A 25,805-nucleotide genomic window follows, 5' to 3' on the forward strand; every position below is an offset into this window, starting at 1 on the left:
TATTTCTAGTTATTCTCTTTTCTTCAGTATCTGTGATGCAGTTTATTTGACAAAGTTTTCTTGGTGATCACAAGCTAAGAATTACAGCACATGGGTTAAGCAGCTGATATTACATAGCGTTTACATTTATCTTTCAAAAAACTAGGCAAGGCAGGTTTAAAATAATCTTATATGAATATTACAATAAATTAGTTTGAAACACTGACATTCTGTTTGGCTTTTAGAATCCTAGAAGAAGTAAAAGTGTTCCAGTGCATTCAACACTGTACAAATATTAAACAAGCTCATTAATCTAGTAATGAAAACTTAAATTAAGGTGTTTCAAATAAAATCGTAAATTCTAATGGTTCTTGCACTTTTTGGCTAGTGGACTTCTTTCTCTTATTTTGTCACTGTTCCTTCCATAAATATCAGTAAGGTTGAATTTCTTTCCTTACTTTTAGATGCTTACTCTTCTAAAAATTACATGAGGTGGATTGGTGTAAAAGACCCTGTTATAAATAGTTTTCTTCTGTAGGCACACAAAATTTCTAAATATTTCAAAAACCGTCAATAATTTTGCTCCTGCCACTCACCTTGTTAGTAAGAGAATACGCTCTGTCTCAGAAAAGAAACACTGAAAATATCTAACTGAGAATCTCATTTGGATTTGGGGTGTGGTTGGTTTTATTCTGGCTGTGCCTCTGAGAGGCATATTAATTCTCTATTGTTTGCTGCGTAGGAAAGCTGAATTCTGTTTCTGTGGGTGGGAATATTCTTTTCATATGGAAGTATTTGCTATTTGTTCATCCTAAAATAACAAGTGTCCTACATTAACACAGAGACCTCAGTGTTAACATGCTAAATATGCAGTTTGGAAGTACAAGTTAGTTAAGCGTTATTCCTAGAACTGTCCCCTACTTCACTGAAGCTCATGCAAATAATGAAGTAAATAGAGAAAAAAGGCACGTGTGTGTGTGTGTCTAATTTGTGTTCTGTAAGGAAGTTGGAGGTGGAAAGTGTTTGCCAATGGAAAAGTGTGAAAGTTAAATGTGATTTTCTCTTTTTTTTTTTTTTTTTTTTTACCTTTTTAGAATTTGACTGTATGAAAAATAAGACACATTGGAAATGTTGGGAGATTTCTCACCAAATGTGTAATGATCCAGAACAGCTGTTAGAAACAACAGCAGAAATGTCTGTGGATTCGTGGATTTCATTCCTGGAAAACAAACTGTAATGGCATCAGTATTGAAAACTGAATAAAAAATATAAACCTTTCAGTAGCATTCCAAGAGACCATGCATAAGCTGCTCTTGATGGGAGGGACGCAGGTTAAAAGGATTAAGATCTGGCTTGCAGCTCTCCAAGTAGTTTCCTATATGAAGTCATATGATGAGTGTTTTTAATAGGATTCTTCAGGGCTTGGTACATCCTCAACTATTCAGAGTTTCCACTGGTGGTTTGGAATCGAGTTTAAAATTACAACAAAACACAGCTGATGTAATTGCTATTGGAATGATAAAGAATGATGAGAACAAGCTGATCATCCGGCCAGGGTGATTATGTAAGTTTGAGTCCTCTCTGTCCACATGGTTCACACCGTTCTTGTACTGGAGTCCCAAAAGAAGATACAATATTTAGAAAAAACCACTTCCTTGGACCTGTTGGCTACCCTATTGCTGATGTAGCCCATCCGTTCCCTTCATTGCCACGAGGTTTCACTGGTGCCTCTTGTGCAGCAGGTCCTGCAGGTCCTGTTCTGCAGAGCTGCTACCCTGCTAGCGCACCTCCAGCCTGTACTGTTCCAGTGGGTTGTCCTATTCCAGTACAGAACTTTGGTTTTGTCTTTGCTGAATTTTCTGAGGTCCTTGTCGGGCCACTCCTGAATTTTGAGCTCTCTGAACAGTAGCTCTGCCTTCCAGCACACACAACTGCTCCTTCCACAAATTTAATGAAGATGTGGGCCATCCCTGTCATCTGGGTGGTTTCTGAAGATGCAAAGGGTACTGGCCTGGTATTGACCCCTGAGGGTGACACCACTCATAACCAGCCACCAGTTAGACCTCAAACTCTTGATGGCTACCCTTTGAGCCCAGTGGTCTGGTGAGTTTTCCACCCACCTTTACTCTACTACTCCAGTCCATAAAGTTCCTGGGAACTGAGGTTAGTTTGTCTGGCTTATAGGTCTCTGGATCCTGCTGCTTTTTGTTTTTTTTTTTTTTTAAATGGGCATAACATTTGCCTTTTTTCAGCCATTGGGGACTTCCCCTGATTGCCACTTTTCCGAGATGATAGAAAGCAACCTCTCAGTGGCATTGGCCGGCTCCCTCATGCAGCCCATCCAATACCATTTATTTGTATTTGCCCTATTTACTTAAACAATGCCTAATTTCATCTTCCTATACCATAAGTAGTACCTGTTCCCCCTTCTCCCCAACTCTGCTGCCAGACAGAGACCTGAGAGTTACTTTAAAGTTTAAACCACTGCAATTACTTTCTTATTATTCTTCTGTTACTCATTATAGCCAATATAGCAAATAATATAGCACTTCCACAGCATTTTTTTCCCAAGCAACCTAAAAGTTTTATGTGGAAAGGAGGCTGTAAAAACATCTTGACTGGCTGTGCGGGCACATTAGAGATTTGAACCAAGTATGTTTTTTGATCCAGGATCAGAAAGCTTTTCTGTGACAGAGCTTTAGATATTACTCAGAAAACTTGTCCCTTCCTTATGCAGCAAACACATCACGCTTTCATTTGCAGGTGACATTTTAGGTGTAAATGTCTGAGGCTTCTGAAGAATGCTTTTGATAGTAGTCCTAGCTGAACAAATACAAAGCTCAGGAATCATTTATAGAGACATCTTCCTTAAAGGAGCAAGTTCAAAATTATTTCAGTGGCAGTCCCTCCAGGACATTGTTAACATTTATGAACTTCAGAATGGGAACTTTCTAACTGTTTGTCTTCAAAAATGATTCGACAGATTTAGTCTACAGTGCTACTGAATTTCAGAAGAGCAGAATTTATTGAGCACCAATTTTTTTCCTGGATATCTCTCTTTCCAGTGACATTATATGTGTTTTCATGCAACAATTCCTGTCAATTCAGTCATGGAATAGACCACAGAAAAACACTTAAGTGTGAAAGAAACTGAATATAAGTTTGTATTTTGTAGTGGCAAATCCTCAAGAAAGGATTGTGGGCTGTGTAGGAATGCAAGAGAGAAGGTACAAGGATACTGTTCTGGCTCTGACATCAGCTGCAATCATCACTGAACAATATATGCTTCCTCAGGTTCCCTAATGATAACAGTTACCAGAGGTGTGCTGAGGTGCTATTTTTGTCTGTAAGGTACAATAAAGAGGAAAGAGTCTTCAATACCTTCCTAATTAAGCTGGTCCATCTTCTGCTGGAATCATCAGCCTTGCATTTATTTAGCACAAGAGCAGCTTTACCTGATCAAATGTTGTGGATGCGTGTAAATTAAATAGCAGCATATGTGGAAAAAACTTCCTACAAATGTATTCTGGGGACATGTAAACAAATCTGTCTGCAAGAACAAAGCACGCACCTCAACATGAGCAGCAGTTTATTCAAATTCTCCATCCGAAGAGCCAGAAAACCTTATTAAGAATTATTACCCATCAGGGCCCGTCTGTCCACAGCTCTCGACTGTTTGCAGGGCCCATGACAGAGTGCTGTCTCAATCACCATGTAAGGCTTGGAAATCCACCAAAGAAAATGGGCACTTTTCCTGTTGCTTAGCTGGCTAAACTGGATTTTAAAACAGTTCAGTTCTATTAACTATATTAAACCTGAGCAATGACCTTCTGGGACAGCGGAATTTTTGTAGTTGTTGCTGCTGTTTTTAAAAAAGCTAAAGTAAAGAAATAGCTGAAAGCAGGGATTTTCAGACTCTGGTCTCCAGACTCCTGAGGGATTGTGGATTACTCCTAAAAATGTACAACTTCATCTGCTACTAAGAAGAGAGCAAGTTTGTTGTCAGTGGTCTTGATTATCCATCTGTTGTCGGTTGGGATCATCCATGTGCTAGAAAATGTTTATGGGTTTTAAAATTGGAAGCAGTTGAAAACCGTTAATGTGGCATTGTGGAGGGGAAATAAGTTGAGCAGCTTGGCTTCTCAAAGGGTAGATTCTCCATCCTTACAAGCTGAGACATGAGGGTTTAGAGTATTGGCATTTTACAGCTATCCCAAATTCCCTTGGGGATGTGTAACATACAAACACGTCACCAGCTGGAAGCTACTGAAAGTAACTTACAAAAGTAAATTAGAGATACAATACAGAAAAACTAAAGTTATCTGACAACAGAGGTTATTGTGAAGAATCCTAAAGTAAAGTGGTTTTATGTAAACAAGGGTTGTCTGGATTGCCTGCCTGCTTCCCCCCTCCCCAAATCCAAACCCACAGCAACAACAACCAAAGCACAGTGGAAGGTGCTGGGAGCAGGCTGAGAAACATCAGTGCTCAGTTGCTCATCTCTGAGCACCAGTGAAGTCACAGAAGTGATTTTCAAAAATGTTTATGACTTGTACTTCATAAACTTCTAGAGGAAAGACTTTTAGAACAGTTTTACACACACACGTGCATTGCAGTTCATGTGAAACACTTAGGAGTGGGACATTTTTCTGGTGTAAAGTTCTTATTTCTAGACCATTTGTAAAATGCAACAAGGTTACTCCAGAAGTTTGATGTCTAGTTTAATGCTGCATGCAAAGTTCACTTGGAGTAGTGATCCTGAATTTCCCTCTGCCTTGCAGGCCAAACTTGGCCATAGCCATGGGTCAAGTCAAGTGCCAGAGAAAGAAGATCTGTAGTCTATTAAGGAGCTAATTCAGAAATGCATACAAACAGATGAGATTTCAAAGAACCACAGAGCTGGCAAGAAGGTCTCTAGAGAGCCTCTAAACATCCTCCGTTCCAACACAGTCTCGCCAATGCCTGTGTCATTTCTTTCACGTTTGTTTATGCTGTTCTTGAAGACTTACTATAATGGGAACATTATAGACCAGCTGGTATGTCCCAGTTCTATTCTAAGTGCTTAGGGAGGTTTTTCTAGTATCTAGCCTAAGTCTTGCCTGCTGCAATTTAAGTGCATTAGCTCTCTTTTCTTTCCATTATGAACCCAGAGACATGGTTATTTCTTTCATCTTGCAGCAGGTTTTTATGTGAAGTTGATTTTTTCCCTTCTTGGTGTAGTAGTTTATACTTGCCCCTTCTGATCTTCATCCTGGATTTTTTTTCAAGTGTCTCGTTAGTGAAGATCACGTAACAAATTCTCATCATGCTCTCAGTGTCCCTGCTTTACGTCCCTGGTTAGTGTCATCTCTTAGCGTAGGAAGACTCTGCTCCATTGTTTTTGTCTATAATGAAAATACCAAATAGCCTCAGACCCCTATGGTGCCCCACTCTGCATCTCCTTCCATGTTTTACTCCCTGAGTACACTGACCATCCAGTTTGGATCAACCTTGTAATATACAACATTTTCTTTGTCTCTTCTGGTGTCCTTAGTGATTAACATAACTTTGAACTTTTATACATTGTTTATAGGATCAGAAAGTTAGTTCAAAGGGAGCCATCGTGAGGACATAGACTGAGGTGCTGCACCATACTATGCTCTGGTAGCATCTGGAGATCACAGTGCTTTTGTGTCTGACATTAAAAACATTGATCCTAGGTGTATGTTTTGGGGTTTCTTCAGAGTTAGAATGCATTGCAGAACCAGTTTCTGTAGGTAGATTAGCTCTTTAAGTCTTCAGGAAAGAAAGAAATGTTGATGTGTATAAACAAGATCTATTTTGATGAGATTAGAATGGAAAATAACAGAATGGTAAGTTCCACTAAGAATAAACATTTAGTTAAAATTTAGAGCAATGGTAGAAACTAGTTTTTTAAGGTTTTTATTTCACATATGTAGTAAGTCAAGAAAATGTGCATGACTGGGCTATTTGGGTTTACTGTTTTATTTCACTTTGTGAGAAAAGTTTGGGTGCCTTTTATTTTCACTTGAGTTGGGAAAAGAGAAAAGCAGAACTGTGTCATTTGCTACAAAATGAAAAAGCCAGCTTTCCCCAGCTCTGCCTTTCCTTGTCTGCCTGTCTTAAGGATTCCATGAAACTGCAGTTCTTTGCATCATGTATTACTGCAGCAAGGTAATATGGGTTACAAATTATTAGTTTAATCAAAGCAAACCAGTCTTTATACTGTACAAGCTACTCTCTGGAATTTGATGCAGACACGAAGGAGGCTAGTTCCAGGTTTTATCAGATTGTCCTGTCATGACTTAAGGTGGAAGCCACCAACAAAACTATCATCATCTCTGGAAAGAAGAAAGAAAAGTATATGAGACACATATAGGAACAGCACAGAAAAGATGAATAGTTATCCTCTGTAATATTACATTATAGATAGTGCTCTATTATATTACAGAGAATAACAATTCACCTTTTATAATCTAACCAGAGGATCAGAGCATCAACACTAACCGGAAAACAGACTTAAGACAAAAAGTCACACTTCTCTGGACAATGGATAATTGAATGGAGGAAATCAGTACCATAAGACGTTTTGGAGACCAGAATCAAATGTAAATTTAAAAAGGATGGACTACTGCATGGGAGAAAGGTCCAGCAAAGGCTGTCCAACACAGTGATATGAGTGCAAATTCCTACTCAGAAAATCCTTAATCTGCTGATGGCTGGACAGGTATACTGAAGGAGGAAACCCTGTTTCTCCCATTCTTTCTCACAATGTTGGCTGCTACCAGAGAGCGGGTAGCAGGCTGGCTGAACCTTTGGGGTTTTTCCCAGTTCATCTGGTTTTATGTTCTAAGTAGTGCTAGTCTGTGTATAGTCTAAATAGTGTTAAATAATCCGGGTACTCTTTACAGTCAGTGGCCTTTTAGATGCAGGAATGTTCTGTGTGTTATTTAAAATGTTAGATGTAAATTATGATGCAGTCTTTCCTTTGAGCCTTTGTCTCTGTATAATTTAAATCCAAGGCCCTCGTCCTGCAGCCCAGTGCCTGCAGCTTCCCGCTGCAGCACTTGGCCTGAGCTGAAAGGCAGTGTAACGCAGACGGGAAGGGAAAGAAAGGGGAGAGGGAAGGTGAAGTGGCTGGGGTAGAGCTGTGTAGAGTCTTAGGCTTTCAGCTTTCTAGGCTAGCCACTCTCAAATGAAATCATCTTTTAGTTGCTTTCCAGATTTAGGTCAGACATAATCAGGAAATATTAATGGTACCAACATTTGTTATTGATGCCTTGTGTATTACTTCTGTTCTGTGCTTTAAAAATGATAACTGAATCTGCAAGCAGATGAGATGTTGCAGCAGCAGCCCTTTGCTTCCAAATTACAGACACCCCGAAATAAGCTGAATGGGTTTGAAATAAAAAAAAAAAGTTATAAAGTATTTTTTCATTTGTATTTCAGAGCAGAATTAAGGCCCCGTGTACATGCTACAAATATCACCAAAAGAAGTCTTTAGAAAAACACTGCTGAAGGCTGGGCAGTTGTTGTTTTTCTTGCACTCTGGCTTTAACCAGTGCATCTCGCAGACTGACCTGGGCCTTTGCATTAATAGTAACCCCTGGAGAAACAGGCAGCAGTCTTGTAAGCTGCAGTTTGCCTCTACACAGTCTATACTGGTTTTGGGCAAGCCATAGTTCATTCTCATTTTGTCGTCTCTGTTCACAGCCTGTACACAGAAAGCTGCAGAAATAGATGGCCACTAATAGCTAAAATCCCTAGTGTTGGCAAAGCCTAGGTTAATTCTTGGGGTGTTTTCTTCCCCATGCAAAAGGGCGAGGGAGGTTCCTAAGCTGTTTGCATAGAACTGCCACTGCCAGTCTTGAAAATTGTTATTAGGTCTCCAGCCACCATTAGTCTCAAGCTTGTAACTGCCAGCAGCATGGAGATCGGGTCTGACAGGGCAGCTCTCACTCTCTTGCTGTGCTGAAGTGTGAGAACCACAGGCTGAACGTGTCAGGGCTTCAACACTCCGCTGCAGCAGCTTGTTTTCTTGGCCTGAACAATTTTAGCCCTTCTAAGTTCTAGCTAAGAAACAGATTTCATTGTGCAGCTAATCGACGAGTTTTAGATATCTTAATCTTGAAAACATCCCAAATTATACACTTCTTTAATTTTAAATCCCTAAGATGTGCTAAATGGGAAGCATTGAGGAAATTTAATTAGACTGCCTGCCTCTTCCTTTAGTTCCTAAGTACTATGGGTACTTTTCTTGTCCACCAAAACCTGCTGGCTAGATTTTGGGGCAGATGTTCATGTGCAGTCATGATTAAAAGCACGTCCATTGGATGCTGTTGAAGCCTCTAAGCATTCTGCATTTATGTCTTTTGTTTCAGCATGCTTGGGGAAAAGAAGGGATTGTCACACATTTAAATATGTCATCTGCTTGCTTTCTTCTTTTCCATGCAGTTCCTCTCTTTCAGTCAGGCAAGTAGCTGCCAGGAAATCTATTAATGGTAAAATTATTTTGATACATGGTGCAATGTTTTTGAGAACATTATCTTGTTATCTTTAAAAACTTTTTCACTCGGTATACTCAACCTAGTGACAATTTCATTTCACTATCCCTTGGCCCAGGTAATGACTTCAGGTTTCTAATTAGAGAGCAAGAGGGAAGGGACTGCAGGTGGTCCCTGGGGCCTGAGCTAAGGTTGCTAAGAAACACTCCTGTAATAATTTAACAGGCATGAGAGCTCCTGCCTGCCGAGCCAGCTCGGTCGGTCCTCCCCAGCCAGCCATGTTTTGGCTTCACCTCCCTGAGCTGTGCGAGTCGTGGTTTGGGCCCCTCTCTCAGCCCTCCTTATGGCTTACGTGGGCAAAACCAGCTGCCTCCCTCTTTTAGGTGTAGAGCATCCTTTCAGCGGCAAATTAATCAGGCAATATTGAATAAATGTTCCTGTCGTGAATAGTGTTATTCCATGCCTTTTGCTGCTTTTCTCTGGCTGTTCTCTTTCTTCTTGGTTTGCAGTATATTTTAAATTCATTGAGACAGGAAAAAGTGTGATTGCTCTTCCACTGTTTCAAGAAGAGGATATTTGGCTGCTCCATTCACTGAAACAGCTGTAAAGGCACTCTGGGTGCCTCATCTAATTCCAGATAAGCCCTGAGCTCTCAATACACAGCACAAGACAGAATCTAATTATTGAAGTAATTATTATTGCCTTCTCTGCTATACAGTGTTTTTCCAAACCCAGAGCCACCTTTGGAGTCACAGCTGTGGACCCTGCTGGCAGCAGTGGGATGTGATGGCAGTCTGTCAGCCTGGGAACGATTTGACTGTACTTACCTGGAATGAGTTACTTATTTAAAGTCTCACTTGTCTATTTTTTGACCCTGAAAAGAATACGTGATGGGGGAAAGTCTTCCCTTCTTCACTCAATGCATTCTGATTTCAATGGCTGCATTTCTGAAAAGGTGGTGCTTTTTTTTTCACCTCTTCTGAGGAATCTGATACTAGCTAAGGCTACGGTTGGGCTACCCAGGACTAATGAGACCTGCCGGTTTTTCTTCTTCTGTGTCAGTCTTTGTAGGAGTAGGAAGTGGAAACTATTCAATCAATAATCATGCAACACTATTTTGCAACAATGGATCTTAAAGAGACAAAAATCATCCTCTTTTTCTTTTGTTACTATCAAGTGCCTGTGAGTTTTAAAGTGAGGATGTAAAAGTGAAATAAATATTGGCCAGAGTGTAAAAATTTTTCATTCAGATGTTATTTTTAGGTAAGACCTGTAATTCCAGTTTGACTGAGTAGTCATTGCAGTCCTTTGAGTTTATACCATGCCATTCTATTTAGCAAGTGCACATTTGGCTCATGAAAGGTTTTAAATTATGTGTGGGTTGGTGTATGTGTATGTGTATGTATATGTATATGTATATGTTTGCTGTGTAAAAAAAGTCTTCAATTTGTGTATTTGAAAGGAACCAATGGTCATATCTACTCTTTTCCAATGAAACCTGAGTATTCTGAACTTTTTGATACACTGTAAGGTTTATCTATATTCTCAGACTTCTCTTAATGATGAACATAGTACAGGAAACATTTTAATTGATTTGAGAAGTGTGTATTAGTGCAGTAATTAAAACGAAGGCAGGTTGATGAGGGTGGATATCTAATCCATCTAATCTGGGTTTAATGCCCTGAGTGCCTGTCGAATGGGATTCTGATTATGAAAACTTGCATTTGGGGAGCATATCTTTCTCCTACGAAAGGTAAGCATAGCAATGCAGAGATTAAGGTTTTTTTGAAGGAATGTATTAAATTCTATCTTCTCTATATTAAAATAATTATAATCATTTGGTAATAATCTTGCTCTAGGCTGCTAACAATCATCATCACTGGCTCTTTTTCCCCTTTGCATTAGTCTATAGGTGGTGTTTGAATGTAGCACCATAAACAGCTTTACGAGAGAGTGCTTGCACTTGATTTCTTTGACTAAATCCAAATCAAAATGGCTTCAATTTATACAGCTGTAAACACTGCTCTAAGTTTTAGCATGGGCACAATATATCAGAAGGATGGTAGAATCATAGAATCATTTAGACTGGAAAATACCTTTAAGATCATCAAGTCCAACTGTCAGCAATGCCCACTAAACCATGTCCTGAAGTGCCTTGTTGATGCACTTTTTTAATACCTCCAGGGACGGTGACTCAACCCCTTCCCTGGGCAGCCTGTCCCAATGCCTGACAACCCTTAGTAGGGAGTGTTTCAACTAATAGAGGTTTGTTTACTTTGTGTTTTGTAGAGTCTGGTCACTGTTATCAAATTATCCACGTTTGTTGCATCATACGTAGAACGTTGTGCCATTTGTAGCTGCTCATGAAATTTCTGTAAAAGCTGCACTGAGAAACATGAGCATATAATTTAAAATGAGGCCTTGGACATTTTTATTCCCAAATGGTGAAAAATATGTATTGGTCCTTGATTTGTGCAGAAATTGTGATTGTGATGGAGATAGTCAGGTGGCATCTGGAGGAGGATTTTCAAAGCTACGCTCACAGCTTGGCATTCAGGGCAGCTGGACGTGCTGGTACCTTGTTCTGCTTCTGTAAAGTTTCACCCAACCAGTCTTTGTTTTCCATCTTTTAAATGGGGCCTTCACCCATATAGATTTAATTTGAATGAAAACAAAAACCTCTCAAATTTGTAAGAAAACAGCATGTTCTGTGCATGGTAATACAGAGAATGCAGTAAGCCTATCTTTAAGGCAAATGCTATTTGCACTTACTGGTAGGACTGAGGCTCTGTTGCTGAAAGCAAACAGGTTAACCTTTCAACTTAAAATTAATTGTCAGTTTCTCTTAGTGTTCTTTCTAAGCTTGTATGACTTCTGTTTCACTCTTAATATATTTGCATTTTGACAAGTCACTGTGTACGCACTGTGGTAAAACAGCTATCACAGCAACTCAAATTTACAGGTTGGAAGAATCATGCTAGTTAGGGACATTTCTTTATTTACTCTCTCTTCTTCTAGGATTAGTTCTGTTCTGTGGATTAGCCAGGGCCTACATACAGTTAGTGATACACTGCAGAGTCAGAGCAGATGTGAGGAATTTCTGTCCTTCCCTCCCTCAAAGGACAGAAATCCTTTAATTTCCCCTTTTCTTTTCCAAATGCGGCCCCATGTAATTTCATGAAACATTAAAACAGAGAAAGATTTTGAGATTGCGGACAACAGTGTTGCAGCAGGTGTCCTCACTGTACCTTAATTCTTTTTTCTCTTTTTTTTTGTTAAAGTGTCTTGTTTCTTTGCAGCTTTGCTGACAAAAATATGCAATTTATTGCTTAAGAACATTGAATCATTAGAATTGCTTATTTCCCTTCTGCTGCTTTGTGTTCACAGCCTGTGGGACAACGTGATCTGTAGACCAGAATGGGGAGGATTACTACAGCTTTGTTTCAGAAAAGACTCAAAACTCCCAGATCTGAACAGCCCTGAACTTTGCAATAAGATCAGATCTGAACTTTGTTTCAAGTACCTCTCTGTTTTTCTATTCATAATGAACTAGCTAAATATATACTAGATCAAATGAAAGAGGTATTTCATCACCAATACCTGGAGCATCTAACTTTTATTAGGAAGTAACTTATATTGGTTTAAAACTCAAGTATGCATTAATCAAAGTAACCACAGATATTTTGAAGGATACTTTATTGTTGTAGCCATAGTATTCTTCCAGCCTTGTCTAATGGTCCCACATCTAAAATCCACCATGACCTTGAAGAGTTTTGTAGTCTCAATGGGGTATGACAGAAAAGAGACAGTAAAAACCCTTGCTTGTCTTGGTGTGGTTGTATAAATGCAGTTGCTGTTTATGTGATATAAAATATAACAGACTTGCAGTGTGCTTAGGTTGTGTTTTACTTAAAGTAGGGTGACCATTTGTTTTTTTCATAACTAGTTAAGCACCAGAGTGGTCATTAACAGGCTTTGTTCACCATCTGGGCAGAAGAGAGCTCTGCTTAGTTGGGTCCCATGAATGTTGGCATTTCTAGGAGTTGGCTACTCGCTGGGGAGCGCCCTACAGGTACTTTGTGATTAAACATCCAGTTGTGATCATATCTAGGAGGGGAGGTTAGAGCTTGCAGGGAACTTCAGTGGAATCTTGCATGTTTCCTCTCAATCTCCAGCATCCTCTGGGAAAGCAGACCTAAAGGCTTGTATTAAATTGGATTGCGAGTTTGGCTTAGGAAATAGCTCCTTTGATTGTAAAATACAAGGAAGCTTCCTGAATGGATTGAAAATGTAAATGAATGCAAACAGTTACTGCAAACAGAAATGCTGCTCAAACCCCCACTAAGTGGGTCATTTTCATGGCTCCTGCTCCCCACATCCGAACTTCAAACCATCCAGGGGGTGCCTGTTTCCACTGAATTTCTGGGGTGGTTTGGAAGCTGTTGGCACAGGGTGGAGCAATGGTCTACCCCTGGGCTTTAGAGGGAAGCTCTTTGGCTAGTGGAGGACGGTGAAGAAAGCACTTCAATATGCTGGGTTTCTAAGCAGGTTTATAACATCAGCTACATGGTGCAGTTATACAGAGAGTATAGAGACAAACAGAAATACATTTGATCAGGAAAGATGGTTTACATGGGTCCCAGTCTTCACTTGACCCTCGTGTGTGACATTTAAAGCTCAATGGCATTAAAATAAATCACATGCTCAAACTTTAACTGCTTTGCTGAGCTGAGGCGTAAACAAAAACATGAAAAAGAATTCTAAATTAGCGAAATTGCTGATTTTGCAATGACTTTCATCCCTCTTACACGGTGTTTAAAAGAGAATGCAAAATGTAAAGGATTTATAACTCCAACAACCAATTTTAAAACTATCAACTTTGTTAAGTAGTCTCTACATAATAAAAGTAGCCATATACCTAATTTTAAAGAAGGCACAAACGAAATAAAATATATTAAAATATACATAACATACACATACATATACAGACATCTACTACAGGTATATAACCCTTCTAAATTGAAATGCCCTAAGTAGAGAATCCCCTAAAGAGGGATCTGTGAATCACTGAACCAGGGTGGCCACAGAGCCAAGAGAAGGGCTTCAAAGACAGAAAATACGAAAGTAATGGAAGAGTCTGTGTAGCTTTTGAAGAAAGAAGTCATGCCTCACCAATCTAGCAGGGTTTTTCAGAGAAGTTTATAACCATTTTTGTAGCCAGATCTGGTCAGCAAAGTACAGTCGAGTCTTCAAAAGCTCCTGGATCAAAGACCTTTAAAGAAATAAGCTACTGTGAGATAAGAGGTATTTTCCTCTTGCAGAGTAATACCTGATTAAAAGAAGGTAGAAATAAATTGTCCTCTTCATAATGGAGAAGGGCTTTATTAGGCTGCCCAGCCCCCTTTTTTTGGCACTTTGGATGTTCACAAAACTCCATGCTAGCTGCAAATGGAGTGAATAGCAAGACTAGCAAGTTGGCAAAGTTTGCTGATGACTACTTCCAATATTTCATATCAGAACTGATGCTGTGAAAATGTGACAGTAATCTTATAGTAGAAAATGCCTAAGCAATACAACAGCCAGTGACATTTTTGTGTCAATAAATGCAGAGTAATGCAGTTTATGTGCTATGCATACACGACAACAGGATCCATTCAAGAAGAAAGATCTGGGAATCACTGTGGATAATTGTCTGAAATTGTCAACTCAGTGCCCAGGGATGGTAAAAAGCACAGTGTTTTGTGCAGCTGGGGAAGGAAGAGAGAAGAAACAGAAGGTTTTCATAGGTAACCTGTTGCGGTATACTGCAGTCATCAGTCCATTCACACACTGGTGTTTGCAGGCAGTATTAGGCTTCTTATGTCGGGAATGGTGAAACACCATTAGAAAAGGGAGAAGAAGAGTCACCAGCAGCCTGTAATCTCAGAGATATTAAATAGTTTCTATATGAGGAGGACTCTTCAGCTTGGGAAAAAGCTGCTGAGTTAGGGTGTGATAGAAGCGTATTAAGCCATCAATGGTATGAAGATGGTGAACGAAGAGAGGCAGGGTGCTACTACTGCAGCTCATGAAGCGAAAATCATAGCATGCCCACATGAAATGCTCAGGCACACCCTGCATTGCCACGGAGCTGTGGCTGGCAGAGGCGTAAATAGGTTCAAAAATGGGATTAGTAAGCCTGTAGAGCATTTCTCCATCCCAGGTAGCCAGCCCGCAAGTGTGGGGTCATGTTTGGGCAGTGCCAGCTAGGAAGACTCACCCTTTTATTTTCTTCTTTTAAAAAAGCCTTGCTGATTTAAGACAGAGGGTGGATGAGTGGAGGAAGAGCTTCCAGTGAGTGCCTTTTACTGTTGAAGCTTCATCTGTTTATGTTTTTGTTCCAGTCAAGCGCTGTTTATGATACTATTTTAGAGTCTAGTCAACCTGTGCTCTATGTAGTAGAACTGCTTCCTTCCCTGAGACCTCATTTCACAGGATTTCATGCAAGTTTAGATTAAATCCTCAGCTGTCACTGGTCCTCTGCCGCAATGAGTGAAAGGTTAATGCGTTGCAAAAGTAACTGTGATAATCCTGAGCTGTAATTTAGTCTGTTTAGTGTATCCAGAGGATTAATTCTCAAATGCATTAAGCAAAACAGGAAATAATGCACACTTCATATTGTCTCCCTTACACTGTAGTCTCGTTTAATTAGCCACTGAAACAACCGACTGAAAGCTTTCCCTCTGCCTTGTTGTTTGAATCATGAATTTTAAAGACTTTTGAGAGAATGACTCAGGAGGTGAAACAGCAGGACTTCTGATGTTATTTATAAGCTCTGTACTGGAAACTATTTCAGTGTCTGTCGACATGAAACTCAAGCAACTTAGTCTGTAATTTCATCATTTGAGACTAAATGACAGGAGAACTAATGCTGTCAGCGCCCCACTAAACAGCATTAGCATTCTCTATTGCCTCTGCTTACTTGAAAAATGGATAATGAAATAATTGGCATTAAAGCCAGCCACCAACAAAGGTTATCCCACGAAAGAAGAGGTTAATACGTGCACCAAAATACATGCAATACATGTCTGCAATAATTGGGTTTTCATTACAGTAATAGTTCCAAAGACTGTGATTAAGCGACAGCAGCTCACAAAACATCTGTGCAACACCTAGCACAAGCAGCCAAGCGCTCCATGGGGCTTTCAGCAATGGGGATGCTGTGGCACGGGGGGAGCCTTCCAGCCAACCCATCCAAAACAGAACTACCATTGCAGCAGGCTTACTCCCTGACCACTTAAGATTTGTGACTTTGCTGGGTTTTAGAAAGACACAAAATGAAAATAAAAAAATAAGAAATTATGTTCCTGTTCATATCTTTTATCTGTTTTTTCTTTGGTAGCTCTTTGACACACTTCCTTTGAAGGAAAAATCATGTGTCTCCCCACCTCTGCCCTGGAGTTTTGACCTCTCAAAATGTCTGGGGCAGCAGTGCTCCAGCTATGAAAAGTGAGAGGCTATTGATTCTGTTACTGTATGGACATATCTGTACCTCCACACCCCCATTTCATAGGGTGTGTAGGAGCACAAAGCTGAGTTAGCACTCTGGTGTGAGGAGAATGCTCTTATCTTCAGTATTTATGCTTTCCTGGTACATAGCCGTTTTTAACTGCATAGAAGATTGTGGTGTATCCCTTTGCCTCTTTTTTTCCTAATTCTAAGCACTTGACGTGAAGGAAAAGGACATATATTTCATCAGGTCTTGCTTTATTTCCAAGGCATTGTAGTTTTTTAGTACGTTCCTGCATAGTGTCATTGGCATTAAAAAGGTCCAAGATTGGAATAAACTTGATAATGAAGTAAAGGAATTTTTCGTGTTTCTTAAGGAAAAAGCAGGAAACAAAAGCAATCTTTAATAGATGGGGGAAAAAAGGAATCTGTCTTTTGTAGCCAGGAAAATCACTGCAGAAATAAAAATAAGGTTTCAGATCAGGTCTTTGTGTTGACATCTTACTACAAGCAGTACCTTTGATAGTATGGAGATTTGTCTTCACAGGGGGATGAAGCTTGAACACATAGGTACTTGGAAGATGCAAGAGATACATGTTATCTTGCAAAGCCTTTCTTTTAGCTTCATAAACTTTGGAAACTTTGAGCAAAACATCCGTTGTTAAGGCATTTGCAGCTTTGCTGTTAGGAGGTAGTACAGCTTGCTCAACAGGGCACTGGCCTAGGCTCAGATGTCTGGCATCTATTTCTTTCTCAGCTGCTGTGAGAAAATGAATGTGCCATCTCATCTCTGCATGCCTCTCTCATTCTGCAGTCCCTCTTGTCTGTTTAGAGTGTGTGTTCTTCTGAGCTGGAGTCTCTTTTATTTGGAGGCGTATATATACTGTGTAAAATGGAGTGGCAATTCTGCAGCTCCTCTAGGGACTACTGTAAAATGAAACCTAAAAAAGTTATACATTGTTGTAATTCATTAGCATATTAACTTCACTATATATGGCAATGTACACATAGAGGTCAGTATCCCAAAGATCTAACTGTAATATTGAAGACCCAGCACACCCAAGAGAAGTTATACAAACACTGGGGAATTTCCTATCGTATTTGAAAGTTTCATGGAATGGTTGTGTTGTGAAGTTTACTTGAAAGCAAATACAACTGGGAAGCCATTGATAGGGCTGTACGGGAAATGTGTACTGACTTCCAGACTCACATTTGGCTTCCTTTGGCAATTAAATGCTATTTGGGTTATAAAAAAGGAGAGAAACAAAATGTAGGACAGAATGTAATGTAGAATGTTTTACACTGGAAAAATACTCTGGAGTTACTATATGCTTTCCCCCTTGAAGACATCTGTGTTTTATGGAAACTGCCTTTATAATCATTCTGATAATCAATAACTAATTTCCCAGTCATTGTTTGCACCAATGACAATAATTTTAATGCTTAAATATCTGGCAATAGAGGTGACTTATCACAGCAGTGCATATGAAGGTAGTAGTGCCTGACAGTGACTGACAAGAAGCAGTGGTCATCACTGACATGCTCATCATTCATTTTGTGGTTCATTCATCCTTCTACCTCAATAGCAGCATCACATCTTCTTAAGTTGGCAAGAAGAAAATGTGGCAGACAGTTTATTAATGTGTGAAGAATCGGTGTTTAATGTGGACATGTTGTAAGGCAGGTAAATATTCTGGTCATCAGCTAATTAACATTCACATTGTGCATTTCATGCTGAGGTCAGAAGCTAGAAGGGATGAGCAGTTTTTCAGAATTCCTCAATGTGTGTGTGTGGATTTTCATCAAGATACTCTTACACAGCTGATTACTGAAAATACATTGTCAGTATCCATTACCAAAGCAGCTGCTTTTACTTGCCTTGTGCAGTGCGTCAAACCATGTATGAAATATAGCTGGTTATGCAGAGACTCATGAAATGAAGACATGAATGAGCTTGAATTGAAGAATTTGTTTATGGTGTGTCAGTTATAAGAGATGTCTGAATGAGCCAAGGAAATGGCACCATGGGTTAGAGAATCCCACAGAATGGTTGAGGTTGGCAGGCACCTCTTGAGCTCATGTAGTCCAGCCCCCCTGGTCAGCTGCAGCAGGACCATGTCCACTCAGGTTTTGAATATCTCCAAGGATGGAGACTCCACAGTCAATCTGGGCAACCTGTCCCCATGTTTGACCACCCTCTCAGTAAAAAAGTGTTTTCTGGCATTCAGATGGGATTTCATGTGGTTTGATTTGTGGTGGTTGTCTCTTGTCCTGTCAGTGGGACTGACAGGAGCCTGGCTCCCTCTTCTTCGTTCCCTCCCATCTGGTATTTATACAGATCTCTTCTCCAGGCTGAACAGCCCCAGCTCTCTCAGCCTTTCTTCATACGAAAGATGCCCCAGTCCATTAATTGTCTTAGTGGCCCTGTGCTGGACTCCAGTAAGGAGCTCCAGATGGGTAGATGGAGAGATGCCATTTCTGGAGATGGTGGCCCTGGTGCAGTGGCACAGGAGGCGGTGTATCTTACTCCTGCTCCATGAGGTACCCACCATCTGGGGCCAGGAAACAAGGTCCTGACGGCATGTTTGGGCAAGTCACAAACAGGGCAAATGGAGAGGGTGGCAGGGTTGGCAACAGTAGCGGCAGAAGGTTGACAAACAACAGTCGTTAGGTTTGGTTGTTGCTTCTGGGAATTCACATTAATAAAACAAAAAGCAATGGACTGCTTTGGTGCAGTTTTATACCGTTCCCTTATTTTTCTCACAACTGCATGACAGTGAATCAGCACATGAACAAACACTTGCGCTTGGTGGCAAAGCTTGGAAGATGGCAAGTCTTAAAAGAAGGTGCAGCACTTGGGGAACGGAGAAGGGGTAAATAATGTCTATATCTGAGAGACTGGTTGAACTGTGTGTAGCAGACCTGCAATACCTAGGATCAATATGTTTTCTAGGAGCTGGATTTGATCACAGGACACCTGCCTCCTGTGCTAAGGGTACCCCTGTGATTAATGATTTTGTCAGCTCAGATGACACCAGTATCACCCCAAACCCGCCAGTGCAATTTGGGTTTTCAACAGGCATTTGATCACACAAGAGCATTTGCTGGTTGCACATGTTTTTAAAAGTATTACATTTATGGAGTAAGTTGATCTGTTTGGCAGGCGCTGCCCTGCTCTACAACCTAAGGACAAAATCGGTTTCATCTGCAGCCTGCTGAGCATGCAGACTCACTAATCGGTCAAGTATAAGGAAACGAGCTCAGAAGGAGTTGAAAGCAGAAAACCAAAACAAAATAAAAACCCGCAACCTCCACAACAAAGAAACCAGAAAGCCCAGCCTGAGAAGTTAGAAGCATTACTGAGCGTTTCCCTCTGATCCTACTTATGCCACTATTTCCCACAAAGGGCAAGTAAGGTGGTGCCTTGCTGCGACAAGGAGAACCCTGCTTTAAGTTCTCAAAATACACATGTTGTGCTACTGAATAGTGGACTGCTTGGCCCCGGCAGCTGGGCCAAACATGAGATATATCTTCTCTGGTCCCTCCATCAGACCCATGTCAACAGGTCCCACCAGGCACCTGGGGGATCACCAGTGGCACTAGGTCGCAGCCATTGGGTAACTGAACTGCACCGCTGTACTAAAGGGGGGTTTTAAATGGAACTATGAATTATCTATATATTATCTTACCTAAGCTGTAAATTATTAATTATTTTCATTTTTTATTTCCAGTATTTTTGATGCATTCAAATAGTAAGTACAGCATTTTTGGCAGCGGTTTTTAACGTACCCTGTTTTCATGCCACAACACCTACTACATCCGGCTAGAAGCAGTTTCTCACTGATTTCTTTATTGCCCAGCAGTGTTCCTCATGTGATTCCCATCACTGTAAATGTGAACAGACTGAAAAAGGACAATTAAAGAGTGTTGTTTGGCAAACATCCCTCTTTTCTTTATGGGTGTTCTTGCTCTGCAAACACAGGAAAGCAGCAAAGTGCATAAAACGTGACAGTGGAGCACCCAGCCCATCGCTTGTTTTTCTGTTTGAGTATTGGTTCCACCTGGAAATCAGAATTAAATATGGGATACTTACCTACATAATACCTCCCATCTGGGGATTTTTAAGTACTTAATTAGACCTTTCAGACTCTTGTAAGGCTGTATACTATCCCCTTTCTAGGTGGCTAGCATGGAGATGGGTGAATAATTTATAGGTCTATGAGACTTGGCTACTAATCTGTTTTACTTGACTGCTAGCTTATGTAGCTGGCAAAAATAAACTTCCATTTGTTACTGGCTGTTGTTCCTGAGGGAAATGTTACAGAACAAGAACAAAAAAACCCATTAGGTGGATGGTAGGTGAAAGAACAAAATGGTTAGCAACTGGAGTTTTAAAACTTGTATCTAGGTGAATTTTTCCAGTTTCTTTCAAGCTTCTGGAAGCGGCATGCTTGGCTTTTCAGGCAGGTTTTGTTTGAGAAGGGTTAATAATTCAGTGGCTATCAAGGATAGAGTACAGTCAGCCAGCTGATGTGCTTTGAAACCTCACTGTTTGAAGTGTTATGCAGAATTCTTCTGTCCCTGCCCCTGCCTTCTGTGGGATGGCACTTGTGCTCACAGCATTGCTTCTTCTGTTAGTTTTTTGGAAAAGGGGCTGTAGGATCCCATGGACTTTATTTAGGTAACCCAACATGACTGCAGTCTGCAGAGCCCCGCAGAACTTCCCTCTTCATGGTCATCTGCAGGGGTTGATCTCAGTCCTGGATGCATTTACTGGCAAAAGGGCACTATTCAGTGCCTTACCGTAGCCCAGTGACCTCTGGAAGCCATAAATATGGCAGCTAACATCAACATGGAGGAGTCTCAAGTTTGGAGCAGAAGACATGAAAATTGCTTGCAGTCGTATCTGTGCCCCAGGGTGTTTCATGTCTAGAGGCTTGCGTGAGGCCCTCGGCTGTAAACTGTTCTTCTGCTCAAAGCCAAGAACACGGATTTTCACTTTTGTTTCTAATTATGTAGGATAAAACTGCTTTCTTAGGGTCTTTTCCTTAGTCTCACAAGATGTTTGCAGGTCACTGACTTCAATGCTAGCCCAAGAGATGAAAGAAACAGCACAGCCAGTTTAGGAACCCTTCCATATTCTCTCTACTCATACACTCTGATGTTTCTTGCACAGTAATTTCTTGATGCCACAGTCAGATCATTTGCTGATTTTTAAAATCAATTTAGAGAAACAAATCTGTTTCAGCATTTCAGGGAGTTAAACGTTACAAAGCAATGGGTGTTTATCCTTGTTCCATTCACAGAGATGAAATGCTACTCTGTAAATCCATAGTTACTGTGATTAGTGAGATGTCTATGACAAATTCCAGGCATTAAATTTTTGTCTTGAGCCTTACAAAAGTGTTCAAAAATTGTAATGGGTTTGCCTGAGTGGCTTAACTTGTAATGTGTGTGTAGTGCAGAAGTCCATCAGTTAATGAATTTATCATTGTTCAACCCTTTTATGGTTGTATATATTTAAAATAATTCAGAATCAAATTTTAAAAGTGAATATGACTTGGCATAAATTCAATGCTAAAATTAGTGGAACATGATTCAGCACCTATAACCTACCCAGTGACTTCTGTGGGATTGCATTGCTTCAAGTCAGTAGCAAACAAGTCTCTTAAGAGCAAGAAGAGCCTCTTAAAATCAATCACAATACCGTATAACCATGTGCTACAGCATTTGGTCTTTCTGCATATCATCTCTCTTATGAAGGGATCTTCACCTTGGATGGAATTATAAAATGCATTATCTTTCTATTCCTTCTCTCTAAAATAGCAGTGAAACAAGCGGTCCAAGTCAGTCCCCATTACAGCAATAGAAGCATGCCTGTTAACCACAGTGAGAGCTGGACTCTGTCCTGAATGACTATACAAGTGATCAAAAGATATGTATTATAGGAATGTACAGTTATGCTGTGAGAAATTTTGCTTTCATTCTCTTCAAAGGCTTCAAGCATCTCAGGGAAACCAGGAAAAATCATAACAGTAAGTCTTATGAGCACACATGAGTTTATCAAAGCCCTCATCATCTGATACTGATTTCCACTGTGTGTAAATAAATATATGAATAATTTATTTACTTCATCTTTATAATCAAACAATCCTGGGTTTTTTTCCTGTCTTACTTGGCATGGTAGGAGTAGCCTCAGTCTGTGTTTCTGCCGGGGGCCCGTAGCTCTTACTTGTGAATTCACATCAGTGCTTGTTCTCTGGGTTTGATGACCAAGCCAGGCGGAGGTCCTGTCGTGCTAGGTGGGTCCTACCCTGGGAGCTGTGCACCTCCCAGCCTGATGAGCGGGCAGGCCAAGGGAATCAACGCAGAGGAATTGCAAGCAGTGAATCAGTGCGGTGGGGGTAAATATCACATTTACTTGCTTTCAAAATTTGGCGTGGAATTCTGTTAATGGTGGAAGGGTTGTTGAGATTAAAACAAAGCATAAAATCAGAGAACAGGAGGCAGAGGTAATGAAGTGGGAGAGAAGAAATTGCAAGGGGACAAGGGGTCAGACAGGGTCAGTGGGGAATGTGGACCAGGCAGAGAATGGCTGGGGTGAAAATCTCTGCTGCAGCACCCGGTGTGGTGGCAGTTTCTCCTGCTCCTCTTGGCTTTGGTCTGCCTTGGGGCCTTGCGTGATGCCTCCCTGGCATTATTTGTGCTCCCTGAGCCCACCTGGCCTGGGGAAGAGTAGTCCTTTCCCTGCCCATGTGCACTCGGAGGAAGTCAGTTGTTCCTGAATGGGAAGAACTGTGGTTTCACCCAACTTCCTTCTGCCCCAGCTGATGAGGACTCCTGACTGAGAGGGTAACGTAGTCCTGGGCTATCTAGGTTACCGCAGGTTATATGGAGAACTGCTCTGAAACAGCATATCCTTGCGATGAACAAAGTCACAAAAGCAAAAGCGAATTCCAAAGCGTTCCCCAACACAAATAACAGCAAGGAGAGGATCCATCACTCAGTCGTAACTCATCATCGGAGCAGTGGGATGAAGAATGGAGAAAGCGCCGCCGCATGTGAGGTTCCTGTAGGGATTTTCCTACTTGGACTCTGGTAGTCTTCGAGGAAAATGGATGTATACTGTTGCTGAGGAAACGAGTCTCCCAGGGGAAGGTCAGCTTTTCCCCGGTGTGAATTTTTGCTGCCTCACGCTCACTCAAGTCAATTAACCTAAAACCTACAAACTGCACATGCCATGGCTCTGTGCAGTTATTATATGGAACTTTATACAGTTGCATGTGGATTTAATCATAAACAGCCCAGGAATGGATTCAAGTTTATATTCCTCTTTAAATATTTGTATTCCTATAATGGAATATTGCCCATTTTTCTCTGTAGGTGCCAGCTTGCGTGATGACCTCAGTAAATACTTCTGGTTTCATCATTCTCAAGGGGACACAATGACAGTTCAGGATCCAAACCAGATGAATCTCTGTGCTGCTGTTTGGACTGTTGTCTCCTATGTGATTGCTGACATGGAGGAGATGTTGCCAAGATAATAAAACACCAAGAAAGAGGATTTCTGTTCTTCAGTAAAGATTGTGAGTCCACTAATGCATGTGGTCTACAGCTGTGGGAAATTCTGGTTTTCACCCTAATTTTGTGCATTATTATGTCTGTTTTCCTCAAAGCACATGCTCTTTTACACATTCCTGTTTCTTTTTGCTGTTTTGATGTCTTCCATTTGTTATTTTCACTTAAAATTTCTTCTTTTAAGTACTTTTTAAATTTCTGATGAACGTATGATACCTCTTTGATTATGGTATAATAACCATTTGTATGCAAAGTGATTCTATGCAGCAGGAAAAATATACCAAATAAATTTGTTGCATCAGAATAATTAATGTATTGAGTTAGTGTGCACATTTATGGGTTTGTTTTTGGTCTTTTGCTCTATGCATTAGAGTGATGTACTCTTAATAAAACAGCCCCTTTTTTTACTCTAAGATAATAGTGTAGCTTAAGGTTATAGGACAAATTAATCTTGGCTGTTTTAATGGTAATGTATGGTAAAATGGTCAAATAAAGGTCAAAATGCTAAAATAATAGGGCTTTTAATAGTTCATTCAGCTCCTGCTGTTAAATCTTACTAAAGGTTGTTTCATGCAAGACTCAGATAAACCAGGACATAGAGGATAGAAAGCCAACCACAGGACTCCCAGATCTCCTGTGTTTCTTCGGGCACCTCCCTGTGGAAAGCTGTGTGTGTCCTTTTCTTTCTGATGGAATACTTGCCATAGTGGCATGCAGAGAATTTCATATGGCAGTTTTTCTCTGAAATGCCATGATGTTTCAGAAACAGCATCACAGCTGTAATTTGTGACCTTCACTACCTGCCAGCTGATATCCAAACGAAGTGTGAAAGCAGATTTTAATTCAGTCTCCTGAAGCCATTCCCAGCTGCCCCTCTCTTGCGGTGATCCCCTCCCCTGCTGGAAGCCAGGCGAGAGAATGCTGGGACATATGCACTTTGATGAAGGAATTAATCTGGGAATTTGATTCTTGTATACTTTATTGGGTTTTGGGTTTGGGTTTTTTTCCTGCTCAAAGATTATGAATATTCAGATGAGTTTCAGGGGTATCTGTAGGAAAGATGTAACTGGTGTTGGGGAATATTTTAAGGCATATGATTTCTGCTTATTTCTTTGTGACATGATCCTTGTTTGTGCTTTTAAATTTTACAACAAGCAAACTTACTGATGTGAATACCTGCTGCAATATAATCAACGCCAGACAACTAATGTAACGAACAACATGGAGTATTAAACCAAATGGCAGGCAGTTCCTGGTGCTGTTAATCAGCTCTGTAGCTGAGCAATAGCTGAGTGATGAGCCATTCATTTTTATAGTATTAATAACCATGATATCTGTTTACCATGATAATAGCGGGTTTACATCAAATTTATTAAATATTTCAATTTTCCCTCCAAATCATTTCAGGAACATAAAAGCTGCCTGGAGATATTCTGCTCTTTCTTTTTAAAGAAACAGTATTGAAATAAAGTTAGCAAAAATTTCCTCTGCTTTCAAGGCATGATGCCTATGCTTCTTTTTTCTGATTTGCTTGACAAGAGCATAGGTGGTGGTGCTCACCACTGACAGATCCTCAGCTGTCTCTAAATCCAGCCTTTTGACCTTCACAGAATATTACAGACTGTTTCCTGAACTGCGTTCCACATCTTTTTCCCTCAAGGAGTGCCACTTTGTACATCAGAGACTCAGAAGGGTTTTCCATGAAGTTACATTTATTGTTACAAAACTTAACCTGTGCTTACTTGGAAACAGGGTTTATTTGTTTTTTTCTCCATTGCCTCAAGTCAAATGGAGAAACTCTGGAGTCAAGAATACTCTCTGCAGAGGAGAAGAACGCTGCGGCGTGCACATTGTGCCACAGCGCATCCCAAGATGTGCTTGTTGGCTCCTAGGCTACATAAGATAGGCCATAAAAATTAAGACTGTGATGCCTCTGAAGAAAATTTAACCTTCACGTCAACTTCAGATACATAGTTCTAGAGAGAAGCTTTGCAGAGTGGATTTTGAAAAAAAAAGTTCAAAAATCAAAATTGCCATCTTATTTGTATAAAAATAGCGACATTAAAAATATTTTCCTTCTCAAATTGAAAAACAAAGATTTTTTTACATGTAAAAACACATTTCATTAAAATAAGACATTGTCTTTTTGAATTATCAGTTCTTTTCTGTCTGATCTGTAATGGTTCTCAGACCTAAAAGTACAGCTGTTCAAGATGCTGTCCTGATAACCTGCCTGTTCAGATGTACCTCTTTCAA

At 40.4% G+C, this 25,805-nt stretch overlaps 1 protein-coding gene across 6 annotated transcripts in view; it reads left to right on the plus strand.

The window, feature by feature from the left end:
- Positions 1 to 25,033, plus strand: part of CPQ (carboxypeptidase Q) — a 165,815-nt gene extending 140,782 nt beyond the window's left edge. For 5 of the 6 annotated variants that reach the window (XM_069779732.1, XM_069779730.1, XM_069779733.1 and 2 more), the window contains one exon: positions 23,355 to 25,033. In XM_069779732.1, the coding sequence (XP_069635833.1) occupies positions 23,355 to 23,420 (66 nt within the window). In that variant the 3' untranslated portion in view covers positions 23,421 to 25,033. The remainder of the gene's footprint in view (positions 1 to 23,354) is intronic. The other variant, XR_011324087.1, reaches the window with a different exon arrangement.
- Positions 25,034 to 25,805: the final 772 nt, after the last annotated feature.

Source organism: Haliaeetus albicilla, chromosome 3 (genome assembly GCF_947461875.1).
Source record: "Haliaeetus albicilla chromosome 3, bHalAlb1.1, whole genome shotgun sequence".
In the NCBI taxonomy this organism is placed as follows: domain Eukaryota; kingdom Metazoa; phylum Chordata; class Aves; order Accipitriformes; family Accipitridae; genus Haliaeetus; species Haliaeetus albicilla.